Source organism: Thunnus maccoyii, chromosome 10 (assembly GCF_910596095.1).
Source record: "Thunnus maccoyii chromosome 10, fThuMac1.1, whole genome shotgun sequence".
NCBI classification, from domain to species: domain Eukaryota; kingdom Metazoa; phylum Chordata; class Actinopteri; order Scombriformes; family Scombridae; genus Thunnus; species Thunnus maccoyii.
The window spans coordinates 19,534,609-19,558,881 of record NC_056542.1 but is presented as its reverse complement, the minus strand read 5'-3'; the positions used below and the strand labels follow the sequence as shown (position 1 = coordinate 19,558,881).

Here is a 24,273-nt window from a genome sequence, read left to right as displayed (position 1 = left end):
GATGAATTTAGGCTACTCAACCACGAGATGTCACTCTGTAGCTGTTGGGTAACTTATGCTCAACACTGATACGTGTGTAACCACAAAATAAAAACATGTAACCCGAGGTTCCTCGTGGGTTCAGAAAAGTATTTTTTTTCTTCATAGTCTACCTTATTTTTGATCAGAATAGAAAAGCAAGTGGATTGTTCCCCGATTGTTACACTACAAAACATTTAAAGTAGTGATAAATCTGCGGCTTTTCACAAAATAGCATTTTGTCTGACCAGTCTTCAGCCGGATAAAGAAAGAAAAATAACCTCTTGTTTAATAACGTCTTGTAACTTGTCTTTTAAAAGTTCCGGAGCTTAAATGCAAATACTGTAGGCGTAGCAATTCCTTGAGAGCGCATCACGCATAATCAGATGAGCAGCCTACACACATACACACACACATACACACACACACACTCACACACACAAAGAATTCATCTGCGGCAGACTGACGCACAATCCTAAAATAATAACCAATGCAAATAAGATAACAAATGGCGCTGCGGTGTGCAAATGGCATCAGTGCGCGTAACCACGCCGCGCCGGTTGGTAGGAGTGTTAAGGTGAGGGTGTAGTATTATGAGGCCAAGTGTTTTGGTGAACCCGCTACTTCGATGAGCGACAAACGAGAGACGGGCCTGGTACACGGTGCGCCCATCGGACTATGCCTTCCCCAACTCGGGAGGGAAGCAAAGGGGACACCGGACAGGCAAAAGCCAGCGGAGAACGACGACAGGGAGAGCGGGACAGGCGACCGCCGTCTCCTGTGCGCGCTGGAGATGGAGCTGACAAACTGCAGCATGCACGGCGACTCCAAAGTGGATTGTGTAAATTGCGATGGCTTGATAAGTCGAAACGGCGGGGACTCGGCAGAAGTATCCGTGCCGCTGACACTTCCCGGGAAGCGGATTACTCCTATGGAGGGAGACAACCTCTACAGACTGCGGGACAGAAAGTTTTTATTAGAGGATAAAAAGCGACTGTGCGCGTTGGCTTTGGGCACCGCTCTGCTCGGGATAGTGCTCATGATAATCCACGCCGAGATATGTCCCTCCTTTTATGAACCGGTAGGTTTAAGAAATTAACCATATGTGTTGTCCAGTGACTGGTAATGTTTGAAACGTGACATTTTTTGTTGACATTTTGGAGCTGTAGCCTTAGCCTACAGTATATTCTCCATGTACCAGTTTCCACTATAAGTGTCATTATTAAGCCTTTTGGGAATATCACGAATCAAACCAAAACTTGAGCTAGTGAACTTGTGCATGTTGCAGAGAATTTAAGTTATAACCTACATCTGCAAAGTTACACAGCAGTGGATGCAGCCAAATCTTTAACACCAACATTACCTAAATTTACTTTGTATTGTAGTTGTTTAACACATTGTCATGTCGGCCTCTATTCTGTGCTCTTAATGGAATGATAAAACAATAAACAAAAGCAACACCTTGTTGCTTCAGCAACTGATTTGCTGCTACAGCTTCTGAACTCCTCTTCAATTCCTTATGTTGCAGTTAAATGGTCAAAACAGAGAGTTTCATTGACTCTGTGTGGAACTGATGCATAGAAATCAATAGATTGATATTGAACCATGTAGTCTTTTATTCAGGACATATTTCAGCACTTAAATTTACCACAATTAGTGCATAAAAAACACTCTTACACAACTGTCTCTATTTGTTGTCATAACAACTTCCTTGATTAGCAGACAGCACAAGCTCAGCAGAATCTGCACCTGGGCTTTGAACCTCCCTGACCTACTGATTAGTAAGTCCATTTCCAGACACACTATTTGGTAGCACAGCCTCATGACATTAACATGCAGATCTCAGTGGATAACAATGCCAGGCCACACAATCAACACATTATTAACTCCCCCTGGCTTCCTACAGCACACGCCAGTTCCACATGTGGAAAAAAGTTCTCATGCGTGCGGCAAAACATCAGACCACCTCCATGCTGTGAAGTCAGTGATTGATTACAATGTCAAAGAGCCCCACATTTCTGACTCACATCAGCTACAATCTTTTGAGAAACCTATGGAAATATGCTCTGACCTTCAAAAATATCCCTGGTGCATTCAGAGAGTGGGACCTTGGGAAACGTGGTGGTGAAATTAACGGCACTGGCACAAGTATGACATTACTATTCCAGTTTATAAATACGAACCAAGAACAGGTGTTGTCTGTCCATTCCTAACAACAGGCATCGGTACCATGGAAATGCTGATGCACTGGAAAAGTGTTCTCTGCTGCAGTTAAAGCTTATTATTTTGGAGAGGCTACATTGCTGATTTAACCGTAGTTTATATAACCATTGTCAGCATCTTTAAACTTCATGTGATGTCCGAATCATGAGTGTGAGTTGTGACATCTTCCTTCCCTGCTGGTCACATGGGGTCTTAACAACACACAACATCCTTGCAGTGGCCAGTAGTGCACTAAAGTGTTATTGGTTATTTTGAAAACCATTTTAAAGTATGCTGCAGGGTATTTTGGAGCTGCCTAACTTGTAGGCCTATCAAAGTTAACGCCAGTCTACAAAGTTATATTTTAAGCATACCTTTTCATGGTTATGCACGAAAACAGGGCTATTTATGGAAAGTTTTTCCACATTTCACCTCTTACCCTACAGCGAGATTGCTCGCAGTACTTCAGGCTATCTTTCCACATCATTTAGTGTATAATTAGAGTGTTTGCATGGCCAGTCTAAGAGTCTCTATGTCTTTAGTTTGGCTGTGCTGGAAGCCAGGAGTTTGCACTTTGACCTGGATGCAACCTCGTGTCCTCTTTTGTGCCGCTGACGACACGAAATTCACCTACTGGGACTGTAAAGCAGAGTATGATGTCCAATATTAGAAAGAGGGTACCCTGATATTTGAGCAGAGGGTTGCGTGGATAACTTTGATTCTCTCTATCATTGACTCTGGTTTGCAACTATGTGTGATGATAAGACTGCAGGTTTGCATTCCAAAAAGTTAAGCATGTTGTGGCAAAAACCAAATTACAACTTCTGGTTTATTTGCAAATAAATTGCAAATATCTGACATCTGATAAGATTTATTTTAATCCATGATTCTCTCACTTATGGCATACTTTTTAACCACTTGGTCTCTCTCTCCTTTTTTAACCACTGATATAGTTACAAAAACTTTAAAATCTGTGTTTAAACAAGCTCTTGAGGTCCTGGACAATAAACATAAAAGCTACCATCTTCGGAATATATTTCCTATACGTCCTTTGCTGGAAAAATCTAAATCTAAATTTAAATCTCACAATGCTTGTTAAATACACAAAATACTTAACAGATTAGCACCTCAGCCACTTAGCACATTCATAAATCAGGAAAATGTTGGGGATAGACTAACCAGGAGGACGTTGTTGTACCAAGGAGGAAAATATCTTTTGGACTTGTTTCCATTGTCCTTTTCATGCTGTGTCTTGATCATTTCACCTATGTCTTCTGTATGTTGTCATGTTTTAACTGCTATTTCCTACTTTCGATGTCACTTACCTCACTCGTTGCTTTTTATTCCCTGTTCAGCTACTTCATGCCTGCTTTCTCCTGTTTTGTGTGTTATTTGTTTTGTTGTTTTAAAGTAACTTCTGGCCAAGGACAACAGCTGAAAATTGTTGGATGAAAGGGGCCGATGTATAATGGATGACGATTTCCTTGAGCGCTAGTTATGAGTCATTCATTTTATGTTCCTCTCAGTAGCTAAATCAACACCTGTAGAGCGCAGATGTGTTCTGCCTGGACTCACGCCACTGCAATTATCTAAAAATTCTGAAAATTCAGCAAAAAAAGTATATTCATTTTCCTTCCTTTTTATATTTTAAATGTTTAAAAACAATAAATCTTTCACATTTCACCTCAGTAATAGAGTAATGGAAATTTAAAATTGGATCAGCATACAGTAATAGCCTATAACCTCAGAGCACCTAAGCATGTAGAATTGTAGCTATGTGTTCTTAGTTTTTGTTAAAATAAAGGTCTTTATACATTGATATGAGGCTGTTGTGTTGTGGCCCACATTTTCTGTATAGTGACTGGGATTTAAATTGGGTTTTTTTTGGTTTTTTGACAGCATGCTCTAATGTGGTCACGACTCGCCCTCAAAACAAAAATGTCTTGCCATGTATCACTTATATGTGGCCCATCTTCAAATAGGCAAAACTTACCCACAAACCAGTATGCTGTTTGGACTGTATCTGGCCTTTTTGATTCACATGGCAAGTCATCCTAAAACCAGCATGCAGTGTATTGGCCACATCTGGCCCATAAGCAACCCAAAGCTGAAACTCACCCACAAACTGTTTCCATTGCTGGAACAGATCAGTGATTACCCGCAGTGGCCCAGATCTGGCCCAAATGTGTACGTTATCTGGGTTTCACTGATTAACACATCCATAACCAGAGAGCAGGAATTGTTGAAATGAGCTGCTGTGGTGATTTGTTGGAATGAAAACCTGCAGACTGTTGGGTCATGAACCAGATCAATGTAGTATTTATGTAGGGCAGTGGTTAGTTCTAATCACAGACATCTGATCCGGGGCTGATCTATAGAAAACTATAGTGGACCAGCAGTACAATGAGTCACAATGGGAAAAGGACAGAAAAACCCATTCTACAGGGTGCAGTGAACTGATATCCTACTCTTGTGGTCTTGAGGGCAAGTGATCAGCAAGTTTTTGTTCCTCCCTGATAGCTAATCAGCCACACCTGTCCTGTGCGATGTCTACCTGAAGCTAGTTAAACATCAGGGGATCTGACTCATCAGCATACAACAGACTTTTAAGTGATGTCTCATTTCCTGTCTGACTGCATCACTATCAATGACATTTGTAAGCCTATCCTGACGTTTTTTTTCAGGATACCTCCAGTTCCATGACCTATAGCACAAGAATCTACATGAAAGCTAATGAAACCACATAGACTAACAAACCAAATTAGAAAACTAAAGTCAGATGCATGTATTATTGGTTTGGCTAGTATTTATTTATTGCAGTACTTACAAACCTTTTGCATTGGATTCATTGATTGATTTATTTATTTTTTCCTTGCAATGCCTTGGGTGGCCTGGTGATGGTGGTTCACTGTCCGTCCAAGACTATGAGAAACAATCCGTGTTAAGGTTAACCCAAATTAGGCTCACCGGGCTTGAATTTACTGTTTCCAAGCATGTTGTTGAACTCTCTGTTATGGAATGTGGTGAAATGTTAAACCTTTGTGGAGTCTCCTAATTAGCCCTTGACGAAATACAGACATGATGTGGATGCTACGGGAGAAACTGTGGAAAACGATGTACCATGCCAACGGGCGTCACACCATACCACCTACACGCTCAAGTTTCCTCAAGTTTGAAAGTTTGTAATTATCTTTTTAACTGTAAACCACATTAAACTGCACTTCCCGTTAAAAACTTCCAATGACGTTGCATTAGATGCATTGAGATGCATGAACGAAAGGTATAGGTGCTCTTTAACCTGCTGAGACCAAGGTGGTGTGGCAGAGGCTTATGCTTAGTTGTTAATTCAGTTTGTGAAAACATGTCAGACAACTTGGTGCAAACCATCATAGTGTGTGTATCTGTGTCTCCAGCTGTCAGGTCTCATGAGTGGAAAGTATTTAATTACAAGCACTCTGGTTACTGTAATTGAGTGGCTTCTTATGTACTTTTTTGGAGTACATTACAAGTCAGTAATTCCACTTTCATTAGGCCACTTTCTTAGTACTGTAAAGTTCTAATGAAGCTACTTTTAGAAAGGCAAGAATGACAGAATAGCCTACAGTTATGCTGTTACAACACAATCAACAGGATATTTAATTAAATTAGCTAGTTAGCTATAATCACTTTTTATGGAAAGGGAACCTCTGACAAATCCTTTACCATAAAGAAAATGGTTAACATAGTTTTGAGAGCATCACTGAGGTGGAGAGAGTTGATTGATTTATCATTTTGGACATTCACACTAGAAGATAGAGATATATAAAATACATTTTCCATAGATGTATCATAACATAATTCCCCATCTGTATACTATCTGATCCTCCATATGCATACAAGGTAGAAGGGCTGCAACTAACTACTATTTTCATGATCGATCAATCTGCCAATTATTTTCCAATAATTGATGATCATTTAGTCTATGAAGTGTCACAACATGGTGTTTGACCAACTGTCCAAAAAACCAGGAGTATTCAATTTGCAGTGACATAAACTGTGAACAGCAGCGAATCTTAACATTTGATAAGGTGAAAATGGTGAATGTTTGCATTTTTTATCAATGAAAGTCTTAAAGAGTTATCAAAATTGCCGGTGATTCATCAACTAATTATTATAGCACTAAAGTAGTTTTGATATTTGACTGAAATTTGTACCAATGGTGACCACTACCAAAGAGACCCTTGTTTAATGTTTGGCACAATGGCAGTGTTCCTGGGTGGGAAGCTGGTGAGGGATAAAGTCCCGCTTGCAGTCTAACAACTCCTGTTTGTTGGCTCATCCACAATGTCTCAGAGAAAATGGCCATTCTGAATTGTGATAAAAATGGACAAAAAGTTTTTCTTATCTCATCATAAATAATAATAATCTCAAGAAAATAGAAAATGTGTTTTGTTTTATATTGTCCTTTTTACTGAAAACCACACAATATTATGTTAAGTAAGATAAAAACAGATATTAGATTTAAACACGGATAATCCACAAAGACTGAGTTGACTATTCACATATAAACCATTAAAGTTAGCCAGTTAATTGAAGAGAGCCTGGAAGATGAGGGAAACAGCCCCTTACCATGATGAAGTTCAGACTTGTAGCATTTCTTTTCTTTCTACTGCCATACAGCGCACACTGTATTTGAAATTTTGCACATAAACAAAAGAAATGCCTGATGTTTTTAAAAAATGTGTTTCAACATGTCTTATGTCCTTTTTTTTAGTTTAAGGTATGATGTTGCCGTGAAATCCTATGTGGGATGGGCTAAATGTTTGACATGACATGAGTGTGGTAACAGTCAGGACACAACAACTACAATAACCATATCCTAAGTAGCAGTCTATGGTTATTGTGGGCTGTTTTTATTTGAGTAATTTTTAGTACTCTTTCCACCCAGACCCAACAATTCAGGAGCTATTTCATAAAACTGCGATAATGGAGAACATTAATGGAAAGAAATAAAATCTTGGCTGTTACGGAAAGCCCTCCTTTTATGCCTTATCTCCCATGTCTCCATTTCCTTCCCAGGGCTCAAACATTGCCTTATTCATCAACTGTTCCATCAGCCTGTCCACTGGGTGTCTCCTGATCCTCATTATAGCTTTCCATTATAAGGACATCAGGGTGAGTATGCCTTTTCCCCTTTGTTTCCAACAATTTGGATGCCCTAACAGTGATGTGGTGTGTGTGAGTATGTAATTTGGATGCCCTAACAGTGGTGTGGTGTGCGACTTGCCTTATTTTTGTGCATTGTACATTTTATACCAGTAATGCTTTTTTCCAAATCAGCTTGGTTGAAATTATACTGTGTTAGAGGTACTTGAGAGCAATTGTTTTAGAAGGAGCCCTGAGCCCATCAATGGCAGCCTCAACACTGATTATCTGTGTTATATTTGCTGTGTGCGTAAAAAACCCTGGACGAAAACCCTGGCCCACACAGGCATGCATGATGTTGCAGCTGCAAAATTTTTCCAATCCACATGGCTCGCTGCCGTTGTGTGTGAATTCAATATACATGAAGGGATTTGGTTGAAATTGAACAGAGTAAACATTCTTTCATCTGCCCTCTTCCACATTCACAGCATGCATATTCAATTAAGTGCAGTATGAACAACAAGTGCAGAAAGTACTGTGTGCATAGTAGCAGTAAACCTTGAACTATATTGTAGTTCTCATGGTTTCCCATGCTGTTTTTTGGTTGGGATGCTGACTTAATACTCTCACCTACAATGTTTTTAGTTTGAGTGCAAGTACTGTGTGTCTGATACAAGGAGGGGTCCATGCAAGTGTTCAGAGTAGATAAGAAAGGGCAGGTTTAGGGTGGAGACTAACACACAGGCAGTGGAACTTTAATTCTTTAGTGTCAGAGGTGACAAACTAAATCATGCCAAGAACATTGAGGTGCTTCCAGCTTCAGTGGAGAAAGGAAATGTTTTTTTTTTAACAAATAGAAGAGGAGAAAGTTATGCTTTGCTTTTTTAACTGCTTCAGGTATGATAAAGCTTTATAGTCAGAAGGAGATGAACATGTATTCTCACTTCCTTACATGTGAACGACACATACAAGCATCCCCCAGTTTCCGTCTCAGTTGGATATCTGCAGTTTCATATCTACAGAGGTTTTAAGAACATTTCTCTTCACCACAGCCATTTACAAGCATGGTGTACTACAGAGAACTATCTATTAGCATTTTTGACATTGCTGCTTGTGATAGAAAGCACATTTACACATGCACACACACACACACACACACAAATATGCATATCCTAAAATGCCACATAATGAGAATAAATTTAGGTTTTTTACATTTTTGTCAAACTAAAAATTGTCCAGACCAAATTATTAAATCTGTTTACTCTAAAGTAATAAAATATATAAATTAATATTATTATAACTATTGCAGAACAGTTTGAATTGAAGTCATATTATGTGTTCTTTATGTAAGATATTTACTTGAATGGAACAAAGTGGAATTTGGTTATTTGGATAACCAAATAAAAGAGGATATATCCCGTACAACTCCACATCCTTATAAAGATAATTTAGATATAATACTTTCCAAACATTATGTCTTTTAAGGTGTGTCTGTATTTTCCCTATTCTCCATCTCATACAGTTCTTTCACAATGTTTATCTTCTGCCCTCGCTCTCTGTCTTTCAGCTGTTCATCATTGACCACAACCAGGTGGACTGGCGTATTGCCATGACCAGCCACAGGGTTCTTGTGATCACTCTTGAGCTGTTGGTCTGCGCCATCCATCCTGTTGGCACATACTGGGAGGTGGGCCCCCCTGTCAACTCCTCTTCCTCAGCTCCGCTCTCTGATTCCAACCGCCATGTTCATGCCCTGATGGACATAGAGCTGCTGTTATCAGTGCTGATGTTCCTCCGCTTGTACTTGGTGCACAGAGCCGTCCTGCTGCACAGCAAAGTGCTGCTGAGTGCCTCCTACAGGAGTATCGGCTCACTCAACAACATCAACTTTACCTTCCGCTTTGTTCTCAAGGTACTGATGAACAAATACCCAGCACGCACACTGCTGGCCTTCATCCTCCTCTTCTGGCTCACTGCGTCCTGGATGCTAACTCTGTGTGAGAGGTACAGTAGCAAATGTATCCCCCTGTATACTGTGTAATTACAACATGTTCACAAATAAGAGACAAATGAACACAAACCTTGGAGAATGACTGTTGATATTATGATGGACATCCATCAAAAATTGGAATTGTAGGCTATTAATGAGAAATAATAAACAACCTACCCTGAATCATACGGTAATTCATAAAAAATGCTACAGATTTAATCTGGAGCAGTTAAATTAAAAAAGAAAGTGGACAGTATTCTTAAAGGAATAGTCTGGCTCTGTCCAAAGGCAATAAAATCCATTGAGTTTAGTAGCACCTCTAAAGCTCAATTAACACATTGTATCTTGTTTGTTTAATCTGTGCTAAAAGTGAAGTGTAAAAACTAAACGTTGTGGTTTCATGGCTGGTTATGTGCTGACCTACTTCATGAGAGATGTAGAGATGTTCAGTACATACAAACAAATCTTGAAACTCAGCTGACAATACTGAATCACCAATGTCGCTAACAGTCACATTGTTGAATCAGTAGCTTTTAGCAGTACAGTTCTCCTCACTGGTTCAAACAAATGCTGGTTGTAGCTTTATAGATAGTGCACAGATACGAGAGTGGTATCAAACTTCTTATCGTCTTTCCCAAAATGTCGAACTATTCCCCTCTTAAATATAATATGTGTAAATATACAACATGGGTACATTTTTCTTTCAGACTTGTAAGCAGAACAATAGAATAGAGTACATTTGTTTTTAAAAGCTCAACTTTAAATTGCAAATGAATTGCAAATGAAATATCAGACCAGTGTTTGTACCTTTTATGCGAGTCATTCCTGCTCAACACATATTGACACACAGAAAAAGTAACCGTGAAAGAATGCAAGTTGTTTGCTTTCCAAATTCCAGGTTTTTATTTCTCTTTCAATGGAAGACTTGTCAGGATTTCAGTCATTGAAGGCTTCTGTGCAAAACAGTGAAAAGATCTTTGAAACCTTGATTTCTGAAAAAAAAAACAGACAAAAATGTTTCTGAATGGTGTTGCAGAGTCCTAAAATTATACGGTAAACAATCATTTGTGATAATTACATACTGTATTCATCACAAATGAAAGAACCTGCAATCAAATCAAAAGAACCTGCAAGATTTAAGTTATTTTAATTAACACAAATGATTGATGTTTTACTGCTTTCACTCTTACTCGCTATTAGGAAAGTAACACACACACACACACACACACACACATACACACACACACACACACACACACACATATACACTACAACTCTGTTTGTTACTATAGTACCTTCCCCCAAACTTCCACGTCCCCAACACACACTTGCACATTAAAACAAAAAAAACAAAAGGCCTCGGTAGTTTAACATTCCTCCTCAAACCTTGATGGTCAATTTGACTTTCCTATTCAGAATGGATTTCCAATTGATTTGATAATCATCATTCTTGATTTTGTTACTCTAACAAATTGCTCTTTAACATGAGCCAACTAAACGTCAACCTGATCCTCTACAATCTGTTTGGCTGTTTGAACACTGTGAGATCATTTGCTCATTTGAACCTTAATGGGAGGTTTCACATGTCTCGGCTTTGTATGTTTTGATTTGTCAAAAGTAATAAAAGAGCTTATGACTGAAGGCTGATAAGACCACCAAACCTTTTCACACTGAACTGCTTCAACAGCCATTTTTATGTTAGTTGTAACTGGATTACCACATCCAGAAGACAGATGAATGACACACACTGAATGACCTCTTTGTGTGGTTTCTGCCAAGTGTGCAGTAGACTCTTAAATGTTTTACAAGTTTGCATTGGTACCCATGTCCTGTACTGTACTGTGGAGCATCAGCACTGATAACACATTAACAGACCACACCTTTATCAAACTCATAAGAATTACTGTGCACAGGAAATGGTTGTTATGTTTGTTGCTGTTTCTAAGACACAGAATTATGGATCCAAAGGGGTTCAAGCCAGTTCAATTTATACACTTCCAATTACTTAGAGTTATTCCGATGAATTGCTAGTGTCACGGCACAAGTTTTACTTGAGAAATTATTGTTTTTACATCTAGGGAACTTAATTAACACTAAACCTTGTAGCTATGCAAACTACTAACAGGCCACAACAAATATGAGTGCCTGTGATTGCCGAAGCCTAAGGGTATTTTCAAATCTGCATTTTGTCCAGTCTAATTGGACTCTAATTCGTTTTCTCTCTTAGTACAATTTGTTTGGGCAGATCTGAACACAGCAATCATACTCTGTTTTGGACCAATACAACCACACCGAGACCCTTTCAGTTAGTGGTCTCAGTCTGGACCTTTTTTGGGACCTTCTTCCTGTGTTTACGTTCTTGCTCCTGCCCCAGACACAACATTGCTTTTTGTGATGGATTTTGGTTCACTTGATTTTTTTCTGTGTGAAAAGAAACAGAACCATTGGGAAAACACATCAAGTTTACCAACCTTTCCACTGATTCGAATTAGAACAATGTGTGTCATACCTGAACCTCATTGAGTTTGTCTTGTCTCCGGTGGCGTTGCTGCCCTTGATTGGGTGGTGGGATCAGGCACTGCGACTTCTTGTGTCACCATCAGTTCATTTAGGTTAACATATAAATGCAAAAAGAAACTAAACCAAAATACCTCAGGGATGAGGGTTATTATTTGTTGCCCATGACTGTCCTGGAGTTCCTCACTTTCCTTGTTTTCCAACTTTCCAACTTTCTTGTCTAGGAAATTTCATTTCCTACTATCTCCTCTCTCTTTCTCTCTCTGGCATCTGCCCCCTGACAGGTTCATATTAGATAAGACCAACCTTCCTGACGTTTGGCAACCAATCAATAGGACAAATGACAACCATGTGACTGCTACACTAGCGTAGGAGAGTCTTTATAAGTCAGTGCACAACAGGTAAAATTAAGATGCAAAAATTTGAAATTTGTATTCAGCTAAGCATACAAATAAAAATAAATCAAAAAATTCAGTTTGGGTAAGGTTATGGTTAACACTGCGGTAAGAATGTGGATTGTACTTCCGCCTTTGTCCATTTCTACATGGGGATCAATAAGAATGTATTGAAAGCGTTTTGTTTCAAAGGCTCAGTCCTGCTTTCTCTCCCCTGCAGGCAGATCCAAGCATCGACAGGCCACATGGAAAAGGCGCTGTGGCTCATAGCCATCACCTTCCTCACAGTGGGCTATGGGGACGAGGCGCCCAAAACCTGCTGTGGCAAGGCAGTGTGTCTCTTCACTGGAGTCATGGTAATTATAGGTTGGGTTTCTTGTTGAGAAAACTACACTGATCACTTCTGTGCATGTCTGCGAAGTATATAAAACACATAATACTTGTGTGAAATGTTATTTCAGTTTCAAGTGGTTGTTTTCGCTTCTTATCAGAGAATTATATAGACAGCACAGCACAAGTGTTTTTAATACAAAAGACATTTAATGCTTGACTCCATAAGCGCTAAAAATGGACAATGTCATATCTCTGTTTCACTTCTGTATTTGTTCCCAATCAAACCACCTAATATTTCTCAGTGTGAACTACACAACATGTTCTCTTGCTGTTCATAACATTTTCATTTCATTTTGTTCTTTTGTGTTCCTTTCTGTGAAGATTTAATTTCTCCCTACCTTTCCTTTTATTCATTTTCCCTGTCTTCTATTCTATTCCATTCCATGCAGATCTGCTCTATTAACTCATATTCTGTTCTGCTTTACCCAATTTAATTCCACTTTGTTCCATTCTGTTCTATTTCACTCTGTTCTGTTCTGTTCCACTCTGGTCCCTTCTCTTCCATCCCATTATATTCGGTTCTGATTTGTTCTATTTTATTGCAATCTGTTCTGTGTTATTTAGTTCTTATCTATTCAGTTCCATCTTCCTTTCTGGTTTGTTTCATCCCTTTCCATTTCTGTTACGTTCCAATCCAGCAACTATTCCCCTATTTTCCTATTTAATTTTTCCCATTTAATTTCAGGTCAGTTCAATTTGGTTCACTTCTCTCCCATGCCTTTTGCATTGTAGTTATCTTGGACACATTAGACCCCTTTGCCTGGCTGTACAACCTAACTGTGCTGACAGACTTGAATGCCTTCATTCCCCTGTGTTTGTGTGATTAAGATCACAGCTGTAAATTGAGGCACGGTGCTCCTGCAGGAACGTAGCGGTACCAGGCACTCTTTCACACCACACGAAAAGATGTGAAGGAAAGCCGGACAGGGAGGGAAACTGTCAGCATACTGAGGGTGCTCTGCAGGCCACACAAAACATCTGTATGGAGAGTGATGTTTCTGCTGAGTGATGACATTGTTTTGCTGTGCTCACTGACTTCTCTCTTCGTCATAGGTTGTGGAGACATCATGAAATGTAGACATTGGTAGTTAAATTTTGCATTGCAATTCATAGATTAAAAGTAAGGAATGTAAGTAGAGAGAGAAAGTACCTCAGAGCTTGACGAGTTGCTTACTTGGGCCTAAAGTTCAAACTGTCAGACTGAGAGATAAAGGGTTAAAGGAATGGGGAAATTATACTTTATATAAAACACAAAAGTTACAGTGAAGTAAGATAAACAGTAAGTCAAGACCCAAGAGTCAAGGAGTGGCTGCATGTTTGAATAGGCAATAGACTTTGGTTCACTACCTCACCTCTGCTCTGTTAATTTCTGGTACAAGCAGATAAGAGTCACTGCCACAGTGCTGGATGTGGGCACAAGTCCGGTTTAGACACCTCTGTGACAGAGTGGAAAACAACCTTTTCCTCCTCTATTTCTCCATCTCCCTTGTTTTTATAAGCTTCTCCCCTTATATGGGAAAACTTTCCACCATATCCATTTTTAGGTGGTTTATTGCCTTTGGCACCGCTACAACAGGAGGGTGTGCCAACCTGTGCCCATGATTTGGAAAAAAATAAAATTCCTACTCCCATCAGGGCAGTTGTGGGAGCCAGTGAATGGAGTGATGCTCACACCTGTAATATGGCTGAAAGCCTCCATGGTCAGCACTTCTTCTGCTCAGCCTGAGCCAGCCATAACTCAATTTGCAGCTGTGTTCAGGGGTTGACAACACTGTTTGGTGTTGTCAACCCCTGACAACACTGTACAGAGGAATCCAAGGAAAGAGTGTGTACTTCCCAGGTTTCACAGACGGTGTAATGATAGATATTTTGTGGCTGGTTGGAATGAAAGATAAATATATCTTTTAAAACTCTGTCAAATGGGTGCTAGCTCTCTTATGCTCATGCTTGTACTTACTCTCTCCTTCTTTCTCTCTGTTTCGAATGCAAGCTGAAAAGAGGAAAACAGGTAAAAAACTGGTTATCTTTAATCAATATTTTGTGGTGGACATGGGATCAGTGCAGTGTTTTGTACGTGTGTCCTGTGACGTGTGTATTTTTGTGACTATGTGGATGTAATTCGCTCTGTGGGCCAATCTGAGTCTTCACCATCACTCTAGTTTGCTGTCCAGCAATAGCACAAATCTATTCTCAGAGGAAATCCACACTATTATAGCTGTGCCACAAAGGCTTGTTTTTAACCATTGGCCCTCTATAAATATAACTTTGATTTATTGGACAAAACCATATGAGGTATGAAGATCAACATTCAGTTTTCTGAATAAGTGCTTTCCCATAGGGGGAATGGTGGAGCAAAAGGCACAAGACATACTGCTAGATTTAGGAGTGAGACAAAATCAGATTGTAAAAACAAGTTAAGTTAACATCAGTTCTGTCTTGTTGAGCTCACTTCAGTATTCAGGATCAATCTTTAACGCTTACATGATCTGTGAGAATCTGTTGAGATGACAGGCAGATGGTGAATATATCAGTAACCATGCCAACAGCTGTATGTGTTTGTGTGTTGGATTTTAGGGAGTAGCCTGCACTGCCATGCTGGTAGCAGTTGTTACTAAGAAGCTGGCGTTGAACAAAGGAGAGAAACATGTGCATTTCTTCATGCTGGACATCCAGATCTCAAAAAGGGTAAGAGCAATACACTCCGTTATTCAGCAAAGTATTCTGTAATGTTATAGTTTATTTTATAAAAACTCTGGAATATGAAAAAAAAAACTACGAAACATACACACTTTGTGGTTTATTCTTTGCAACAGTTTCGTGGTTTTCTTCATCAGGTATATGGAGGAGTTGTTTTGAATCCTTAACATCATACTGACAGTCAAAGTGTCACTTTAAAGACCATACTAGGCTTTTTTTGTGCATGTTTTGGCCCATTTACTACAAAAATATGCATACTCTTTACATTACTGAGAACTTGCTTTCAACATGTGCTGTGGTATTTTAGATTTCTGAATGTACCTTTCCTTCTTTCTAGGCAGCTATTTGTTTCTATTTATCCAATTGTATGAAAATCACTATGCAGAGACTTGAAACTTCTTTAAATTAGATAATCCATCAACACTATGTCTGTGTTTGTTGTTTTCAAAGTCACTGGAACATTGTTTGGTAATGCTGTTGAAAGTGCAGGATGATTTGAAAAATCTGTGCTGCATTGCCAGACGACAATGAAGTAATTCAATAAAAAAATGAAGACACTTTTGTTTGCTTTGGAAAAAAGTTGGCAGTTATGTAGAATATTTTATTCATACTAAAAGGGCCAAATTTTTTTAGACTCTGGTATGGACCTCTAAAAAGAAAACAAGCATAATTCAGAGGCTTTTTTAATGAGCTTAGAATTGGGCTGACTATTTGAGGCCTCTATTTATAAATGTTAATATTTTACTATAGCAGCTCGATACAGGTCAGATATTGGCCCCTACCTAAAAAATCATCTTGGGGTAAGTGTTGTCATGTGACACTTTCAAGTGAAACACAGAACACACACAGACCTGAACATAAAACATGATAAAATACATAAAACAAATAAGGAAAATATGTAAAACATATGTTAAAACACAACACACAATCTCACATAAAACAATGTACATCAGTTACAGTTGGTGTACATCCAGCCAACATCATCCCTTCTAATCATAACCACCGCCATCAGCCACCAATATGGAAGAAGAAAATGCAAAATTGCAGCTTAAGCCCCTGGAAGATTTATCTTTTAAAAATACATACAAATATAAATTAAAATGTCTAATAAACAGGTATAATACATAGATATTTTAAGTACAGTTTCTACATAGGAAAGTTGTCTAATGGGAACGGTACAAGCTGAAAATTGTGACTTTATTTTTGCTGAATTTTGTGATAACCTTGGTCTTACAGTCAAATAAACTTCCTATAAACTTCCTACACATTTACTAAACAGTCTACTACACTTCCATCCATCAGAGGTTACTACAGAGTAGCAAGACAAACAAGAAAGATGATAAAGCAGATAGAGCTGTCAGGATGGAAGCGTCACTATACTTTCCATGTCACAGGAATGTTTTGGTTTTTCAGTCTTTTTATAATTATGTTGTTCTTTAAATAAGAGCCACAGAGGACAGGATAGTGTGGGAAAAGAGTAGGGAGATGAGGTCTGCCAACCTCTTTACAGCCTTTTCAAGGCGTCAAACAAAGGAAATAATCTTATCTCTGTCAGGAAAGAAACTTGTGTCAGTTCAGGACGGTGCAGCACTGGGCAGGAAACTGGTTGAGCTAACATGTATGTAGGTGTGTAAGTGGCTTGCAGAGGAGTCACTCTTTTTGCAGGATTAGACAGGATTTAAGTGTTTACTTATTGATGTGAAGAAGGGGGTGCCTGATAAATAAGAGATTCAAAAGAAACATTGCCATAAAATATAATAAAGAATAAACATAAATGTGTAATGACTGACAGAGTTTCCCACAATCTTAGATTCAATTTGTGCTTCGTATGCAGTGTTACAGCTTCTCACCACACTGTAAAGCAGTGCCTGTCTGCAGAAGGTGCACGCTTTGGAGGATACAACCATTTCCTTTCTTCTGGTGGCTGCATCCTGTCACTAGGTGCATCTTCTCGTCTTGCTCATGGTTGTTTTGGTCTGCGTGTGTGTTTTTGTGTGTGTGCGTGCATCCTTCTGAGCTATCTGGTGCAGTCCAGATTTACGCTGATGGGAACAAGGGAAGACATCTGGATGCAGACACTGACAGCCTCTATTAATAACCCTCACAACAGGGCCAGAGTGACATCATCACAGGGCAGTTACAGTGATTTGGGCAGGAAGACAAACAGACATGAATAGAATCAAAGAGAAAAGTGCAAAAAGGTGATTTCTGGAGAAATCCTGGAATGTCTAAACCCCAGTTCCAGTCAGTAGGGCCTGTTCTCTGAATTCATGTATGTAAAGCTCTCAAAAGTAAGACCTTCATAGTTCAGTTTTATCTGAAATCAGTTTCATAGAGCAAAAGGGCAGAACAGGAAAGACTATCAAGATTTAATCAGCTGGCTTGGATGACAACTTTTTTTAACTTCCTGATCTAAAATGATTGATATGAACCGGATTCTGTCTAAAAAATATGATAAATTGGTGGTTTTGTCAGTCAAGCTTGCAAGTTTGATTGACTTTATCTTGATGGTCTTATCACCACGCTTCTGTTCTTGGAACCTCCATGTTTGTTTGATTGTTTATTTTTTTATGCTTCTGTATCAGATCCGCCACGCTGCTGCTAATGTGCTTAGGGAGTGCTGGCTCCTGCACCGCACAAACCTCACAAAGGGCAACCGCAGTGAGCACCGAAGACACCAGCGATGCCTTCTGGAAGCCATCAGAGTGTAAGTTACTGTATCGCAAAATGATACCTTCAGGCAGGATGTCTGTACATTTGTGTCTGGACGAGGGATGTAAAAGTGGGAGGTGGTCTTTGTGCCTTACATGTGTATTTTACGAGTCATTAACTTAGTGTCAACATGCTTAACCACAGAGTCACAATTTTTAATGGTTAATTTAGATGACTAATTAGAGTTGTTTGCCTCTTCTATGTGGGCAGGGCATGTGTGAACAAGGGTCCACCCTTTTATTATACAGCATTCTAGGCAAAGTTCTTGCTGATAAATAACTGATTAAATGACCCCCCACCCTCCTTTTTTAACTAATTACAGTATAATTTGACAGTAATCCACAACATATCTTGTTCTGAGACACCCATCAAGAAAGAGAACATGGAAACCATTACAAAGAAGAGCCATCTTTATACGTTCTGCACGTTTTTCCATTTGAGTTGTTTGTTTCTTTTATTGAGCTCCTCTTCCAAGAACAAGTGGATTGCACAAGACAGGAAGTCCAGAAGTGTGATTGTATGGTTCATTATCCTGACAACAGGATTATGAGTGCATGTGTGTTAGCATGGGTGGAGGGATTGTACTTCCTGCTTTACACCAGGCAGAACCACTATTAATAAATACACAGTGAAAAGTTAGAGCAGGAGAACAGCAGACCATAATCAGGCCATGCTGTGCTATGTCCATCTCTGTGATGCTTGTCGTGTCTTCAGAGACTGGCTGCTTGATTGCTATATTGGTTTCTGTATTTCTTTTTTGGTGGTACTTCTGGTTTCATCCATCTAATCAAAATCAATCAAAATGTAGCCCTTTCCACGTTTACATATCAAGAAGCTTCTTGAAATACAATCACAACTTCAGAATTATTAGTGATGATTTAAACCCTGAATTCTAAACATACTAACATTATATTGCTTTTTTTTGTCAGATAGTCTTGCATCAGTACATTGAATTACTGTGATCTGTAACCCTTTCTGTGTCTCAGCATAACATTCGTTTTAACAACTAGTAAAAGGCCCAACTAAGATTGCAAAATGCTCCAGCACACAAATTGGTCTGATATTTACTAACAAGCCAGAAAGAATAACTAGAAGTTATAATTAAATCACTGGCTTATCAGATCATAACCTAACTGTATGTGCAAGAAAACTGACTAAAAATAGATTTAGGACCACAGCAACTAAGACAATGATCCTTCAGTGCATACCCAGAGCTAAGCAAGAAGAATTTGTCAGTGAAATTAATAGCTTGAACTGGGATGATGTACTGTCCTCTGATGATCTGAACTATGGCTGTGATACTTTTACTCACAGAATCAACTCAGATTTAATGTGAGGCTACAGATAAAATCTAAAAGTGAAAACAATTTACTTTGGTTTAATGAAAATTTGTGGAAACTAATGAAATATAGAGATGCTGCACTAAGGAAGGCAATTAAAACTAGAAGAGACACTGACATGCTGATTTATAAAGGTTTAAGGAACAAAGTTATCCAAGAGCTAAGAGAAGCTAAATTTAGTTTTTGTCTCAACATATTGAATGAGGCAAAAGGCAACATTAAATTGGTATGGAAAAACATTGATAATCTCACAAGGAGGGATCCTAAATTCTTGGGAGATTTTAAACTCAAAGTACAGGGAAAGCTAATTGAGGATCATCTTGCTGTTGCTTCTGTCTTTAACAATTATTTTCTTGAGCCTGTATATGAGCTAGGAAAAACATTTACGAAAAGGAAACTGGATATTGTTCCTATAGATGCTACAGGCCAAGTTTTCAAGCTGGTGGAGCCTAAAGAGTTACAAGTAAACAAATTCATCAGCTCTTTAAAAAGCTCCAAAAGTAGAGATGCTTTCCAATTTGACACCATGTTTGTTAAATCACACAAAGATATTTTAACTTCTCCCATTGCTTGTTTAATTAACTAAAGCTCCTTTCCTGATGACTGGAAATGCACCATTGTGACGCCTACTTTTAAATCTGGAGACCACCTTGAAGCCAGTAACTACAGACCAACAAGTATACTGCCAATACTCTCTAAGGTTGCTGAGAAAGTTGTCATTGAACAACATTTCTTAATACAAGCAATTTTGGTCTACATTGTATGCAATTTGTCTTTAGAGGAAATCATTCCACCAAAACTGCTACCTTGTACTTAATAGAGCAAATTAAATCAAGACTTGATATAGCAGGAGTAGTTGGTGCATAAAGCATTTGACACAATCAATCATGATGTTTTAATATTGAAACTCTCTAAATGTAACTTCTCATCTAGAACGTTGGCATGGATGTCTTCACATTTATCTAATAGGATACAATGTGTTAAAGTTTGTGACACACTGTCCAGTAACATGAAGTGCACAGTGGGTGTTCCACAAGGGTCAATGTTAGGTCCCCTGTTATTTAGCCTACATATTAATGATCTCCCTCAACAGTGTCATGATGTAGAACTGCAAATGTATGCAGATGACACTGTTGTCTACGCACATGCAAAAACAGCTGAGTTAGCAGCTGCTAAATGGACAATTGTGTTGGAAAGGATCACACATTGGCTTGATCAATCATGTCTGAGTCTTAATGTAAACAAGACAAAAGGTATGTTTTTCTCTAAAACCATGGGACAACCTCCTAAAGTTGATATTCTCATCAAAGGTGAAAGGATTGACATAGTCACTGATTTTAAATATCTTGGTGTGACACTGGATCCAAATTTGAACTTTAAGAAACATGTTAAAAAATGGTTAAAACTATAAAGTACAACTTTATGCAGGCAAGATAATAATGCATGCTATGATTCTTTCCCATATGTCTTATTGTATTACATGTTGGGGACAGGCTGGAGAAACAGCCATAAGACCTCTCTCTAAAAAAAACTCCGGACAAAAAGCCAATGTATTTCTATCACGGTGTACTGGAGAAATAAAATTTACTGAGCTTTGATAAATTTAGATTATTTTCAAATTTGTGCCTGGTTTATAAAATATCAAATGGTTTGGCCCTCCTCTACTACGTGACTTTGTGTACACTTGCTCAGTAAATTCAATTAGATCCTCCAGAATGTCCTCTGTACAAGATTGTACCATACCATTTTGTCGTACTGCATTTGGGCAGTCAGCATTCTCTGTGAAAGCCACAACTCAGTGGATTGCCCTACCTGCTGACATGAAGAGCTGCAGCTCCATCAGTACGTTTACAACCAAATTAAAAGGGCTGCTAAAAGCTACTCTGCTCTGTAACCACTGACTTTACATTTTATCTCATGGCCTTCTCATAAATGCAAATAATCTTGCCTTTAATTTGATGAGCATATAATTTCCAGTTGACATTGTGGGTGTATATGATGTGCTATTGTGTGTAGATTTGTATTTTGTAGTATGTGTCTTATGTGTTTTTTCCTTTGTACTGTTTTTTATTGTGCTGTTATATGTTTTATTTGTGACCTGCTGAAGGGACTGAAGATGAAAATTTGCTTTAAGCTAACTCTGGTACAGTACATCAAATGGTGACATTTATGTTTAACACTGTACATGGTCCCAATAAATAAATAAATAAGATAATAATGTAATTAAAATGCCATTGTGTTTCAAATACTTCCACATAACTGAGATCTATCAAACCTTTTTCTCAACAGATTTCGGCATTTACGCCTCAAACAGAGAAAATTGAGAGATTATGCCAATGAGATGGTGGACCTACCTAAGGTAAACTATAGCTGTCGTTGGAATATTTTGTACATGTTTCATTGGAAAGGTAAATGCCAAATCTGATGACAAAGATCCCCCTTAAAAACACTCACTACTTACAGACTATTAGGCAGTATTTTACAGTCTGCTGTTTATCACTAGGTGTTCAGACACATTAAATGCTTGTTAAAAAATCTCCATAAAATGTCTCAGGATTCATTTGTGTCAGGAATTCATAGGCCCAGAAAAGTTTTCCATGTGGAATAAACCCAAGATAAAGACATTACCCAGTGAGAGGCACTGATGTGTAATTTAAAGTGCATTTTAAAATGCATTTTTTTCTTGATTGATTTATGTGGAAAACAAGCCTATTTTTTCCACAGTGCAAGTGTAGCCTCTTGGTAAATGTGAAAAGTAGAAAACACCACGGTCACTTTGCAATTAGTGAGTTACCTGTTTCAGTCTGACTGTCCTGCACTATATTGACCGTGCCGCTCTGTCTTACTGACTGAATGCAGCTGAGCCACAGCCAGTGAGCATTAAGGACTTCAGACTGTCTGAGTGATGTCTGCAACCCTCTCCAAATTAATGTCTGCCTGAAAAGTCACTGGATTTGTTGCTGTTGGCTGCCATTTTTAAATAAAGTTGCAAAGAGGGTATTAAAGGTTGTATCTGTTTGGAGTTGTTTCAAGAAATACCCCAGTGAGTTAGCTTGAAACTGTCACACATGCAAATTGAAACAAAGTGTGTTAGTAACTCTATAAAGTTGCAACGCCTCTGAAGTCTGGCAAAGAGATCCATACACAACATACAGTTATACTGAAAAGTGATTGCACAGCATACAGTAATATTAGAAAGATTTATGGATTTAGTTTGACCCCCTAGTGTTTTGCCCCCATAAATACAAATATCTCTCCATTTGCTTTGTGTGGCTGATTTTAACAGATGCAGATGATTATGTGCGACCTCAGTGCCAATTGGAATAACTCCTATCGGGAGCTGGAGCAGCGTATCCTCTCCATGGAGCAGAAGCTTGAAGAGCTGAGTCTCTGCTTCCAACAAACCTCTGAGCTGCTGTCTCAGGTCCTGCGTAATCGGAACCCAGAGATCAGGTAAACAACACTTACCAGTAACGCTGTGCAGATCTGCTAACAACACAGTGCAGGACGTGGTATCTAAGCTGAGTCAGGACATGTCTGCTAAGGGGAATAACAGGCAATTTTTTGTTTATTTTTTTGCAGGTGACATGGCTATACATACTTGATGAAAAAACTTAATGGTCTTCAGTGTATTCATCTACAGTATCCATGAAAATGAGACGGTAACCCTCTCCACCCAGAGCTGCTCCAGACTCTTAACATGCTGAACCACTTGGAGGACTGGCATAACCCACTAAAGATCTCATCTTCTGGCCCGGTGCTGAGTGCACTGCACAATGACTCATAGCTGTAAAATTATACAGATAGAACGAGACTTCATTTAACTGTGGAGTAATCACAGTGCATTTTGACAGATCTGTTGTGCTTTCAGTACTTCTGTTTGTGACTGTGCACAAAAAACAGAATTAATCTTGAACAAGATGTGTGGAGAGACTTATTATCCACACTGTCAAAGGTTCCAGGACTTGCTCTCTTAACTGCTAATTGTAAGCTTTCATTGATGGACTCCATCACTGCCTTATTCCTGTGGAATAAGATATAAGTTTTGTTAATTTTACATGTTAATTTTATTTTAAATTTAATGCAATATTGTACAGTGTCTAATCAGTTTTTATAAAAACCTCTTGCGAATCTTCTTGTTCATTAGCAGAAGGTTTAATGGTTATCAGCTGATTATTTTTTTTGCAAACAGGCTTAATGAATTTGTCTGTAAAACAATATCAATTCCTCATCATTCTGCTTTCTCATAACCCACCAAGTGAATCATGAATGAAATGTGTTCTCACTCTCAAACATGAAAAAAAAAAAACAACTAAATTTCAATTCAGGTGTTGTGGGAAGAAACACTTATTTCCACAGGATTTTAACTGATGTCATAGATTATTGATCATTGATTGATCTATATCTGAGGTTGTAGACAGAAATACATCTAACACCTACACCTGTTCTGAGAACAGTGAAACTTTGGTGTAAGTTGCCTTTTAGGCTCAGCTGTTCTTTTCGCAACCCAACAGCTCCATCTAGTGGAAATGCATTCAGTAAATGTCATAATATTTAGAACCGTTAACATTAAAATCATAAACATTATAAAACAACCACAGAAATGTCATTTGCTACTTTTCAACCTGAATACCAAGACCCCGACAGTCTCACATAGGGGCCTAACATTTGAATCATCTGTGCTTAAACAATATCTGAAAAAACAGAAAACAAGAGGACTCAGAAATCCTCAAATGTCACCAAACCTCATTGTTAAGAAAGCACTTTGTGAGAAAAACTGGACTAATTCTCTCTCTGGAGAATAAACTGGAGTTTCGATGTTTTAACTTAATACAATACGGGAAAAAAAGTTCCTTGTGGGTTTATTTGTATTCTGTTATGTTGT

The 24,273-nt window shown here is 38.6% G+C and overlaps 1 protein-coding gene across 2 annotated transcripts; it reads left to right on the top strand.

Moving 5' to 3' along the window:
• The first annotated feature begins 334 nt into the window (after positions 1 to 334).
• kcnn4 (potassium intermediate/small conductance calcium-activated channel, subfamily N, member 4) lies at positions 335 to 24,207 on the top strand. Of its 2 annotated transcripts, XM_042423459.1 has the most exons (10): positions 335 to 1,099; positions 7,279 to 7,374; positions 8,912 to 9,348; positions 12,467 to 12,602; positions 14,630 to 14,647; positions 15,214 to 15,324; positions 17,922 to 18,043; positions 21,678 to 21,747; positions 22,675 to 22,841; positions 22,971 to 24,207. In XM_042423459.1, the coding sequence occupies exons 1-10, from the start codon at positions 647 to 649 to the stop codon at positions 22,972 to 22,974; spliced, it is 1,614 nt and encodes a 537-aa protein (XP_042279393.1). In that variant the 5' UTR covers positions 335 to 646; the 3' UTR covers positions 22,975 to 24,207. The 2 variants fall into 2 exon arrangements, with proteins under 2 accessions (XP_042279393.1, XP_042279394.1); XM_042423460.1 differs by lacking the exon at positions 14,630 to 14,647.
• Positions 24,208 to 24,273: the final 66 nt, after the last annotated feature.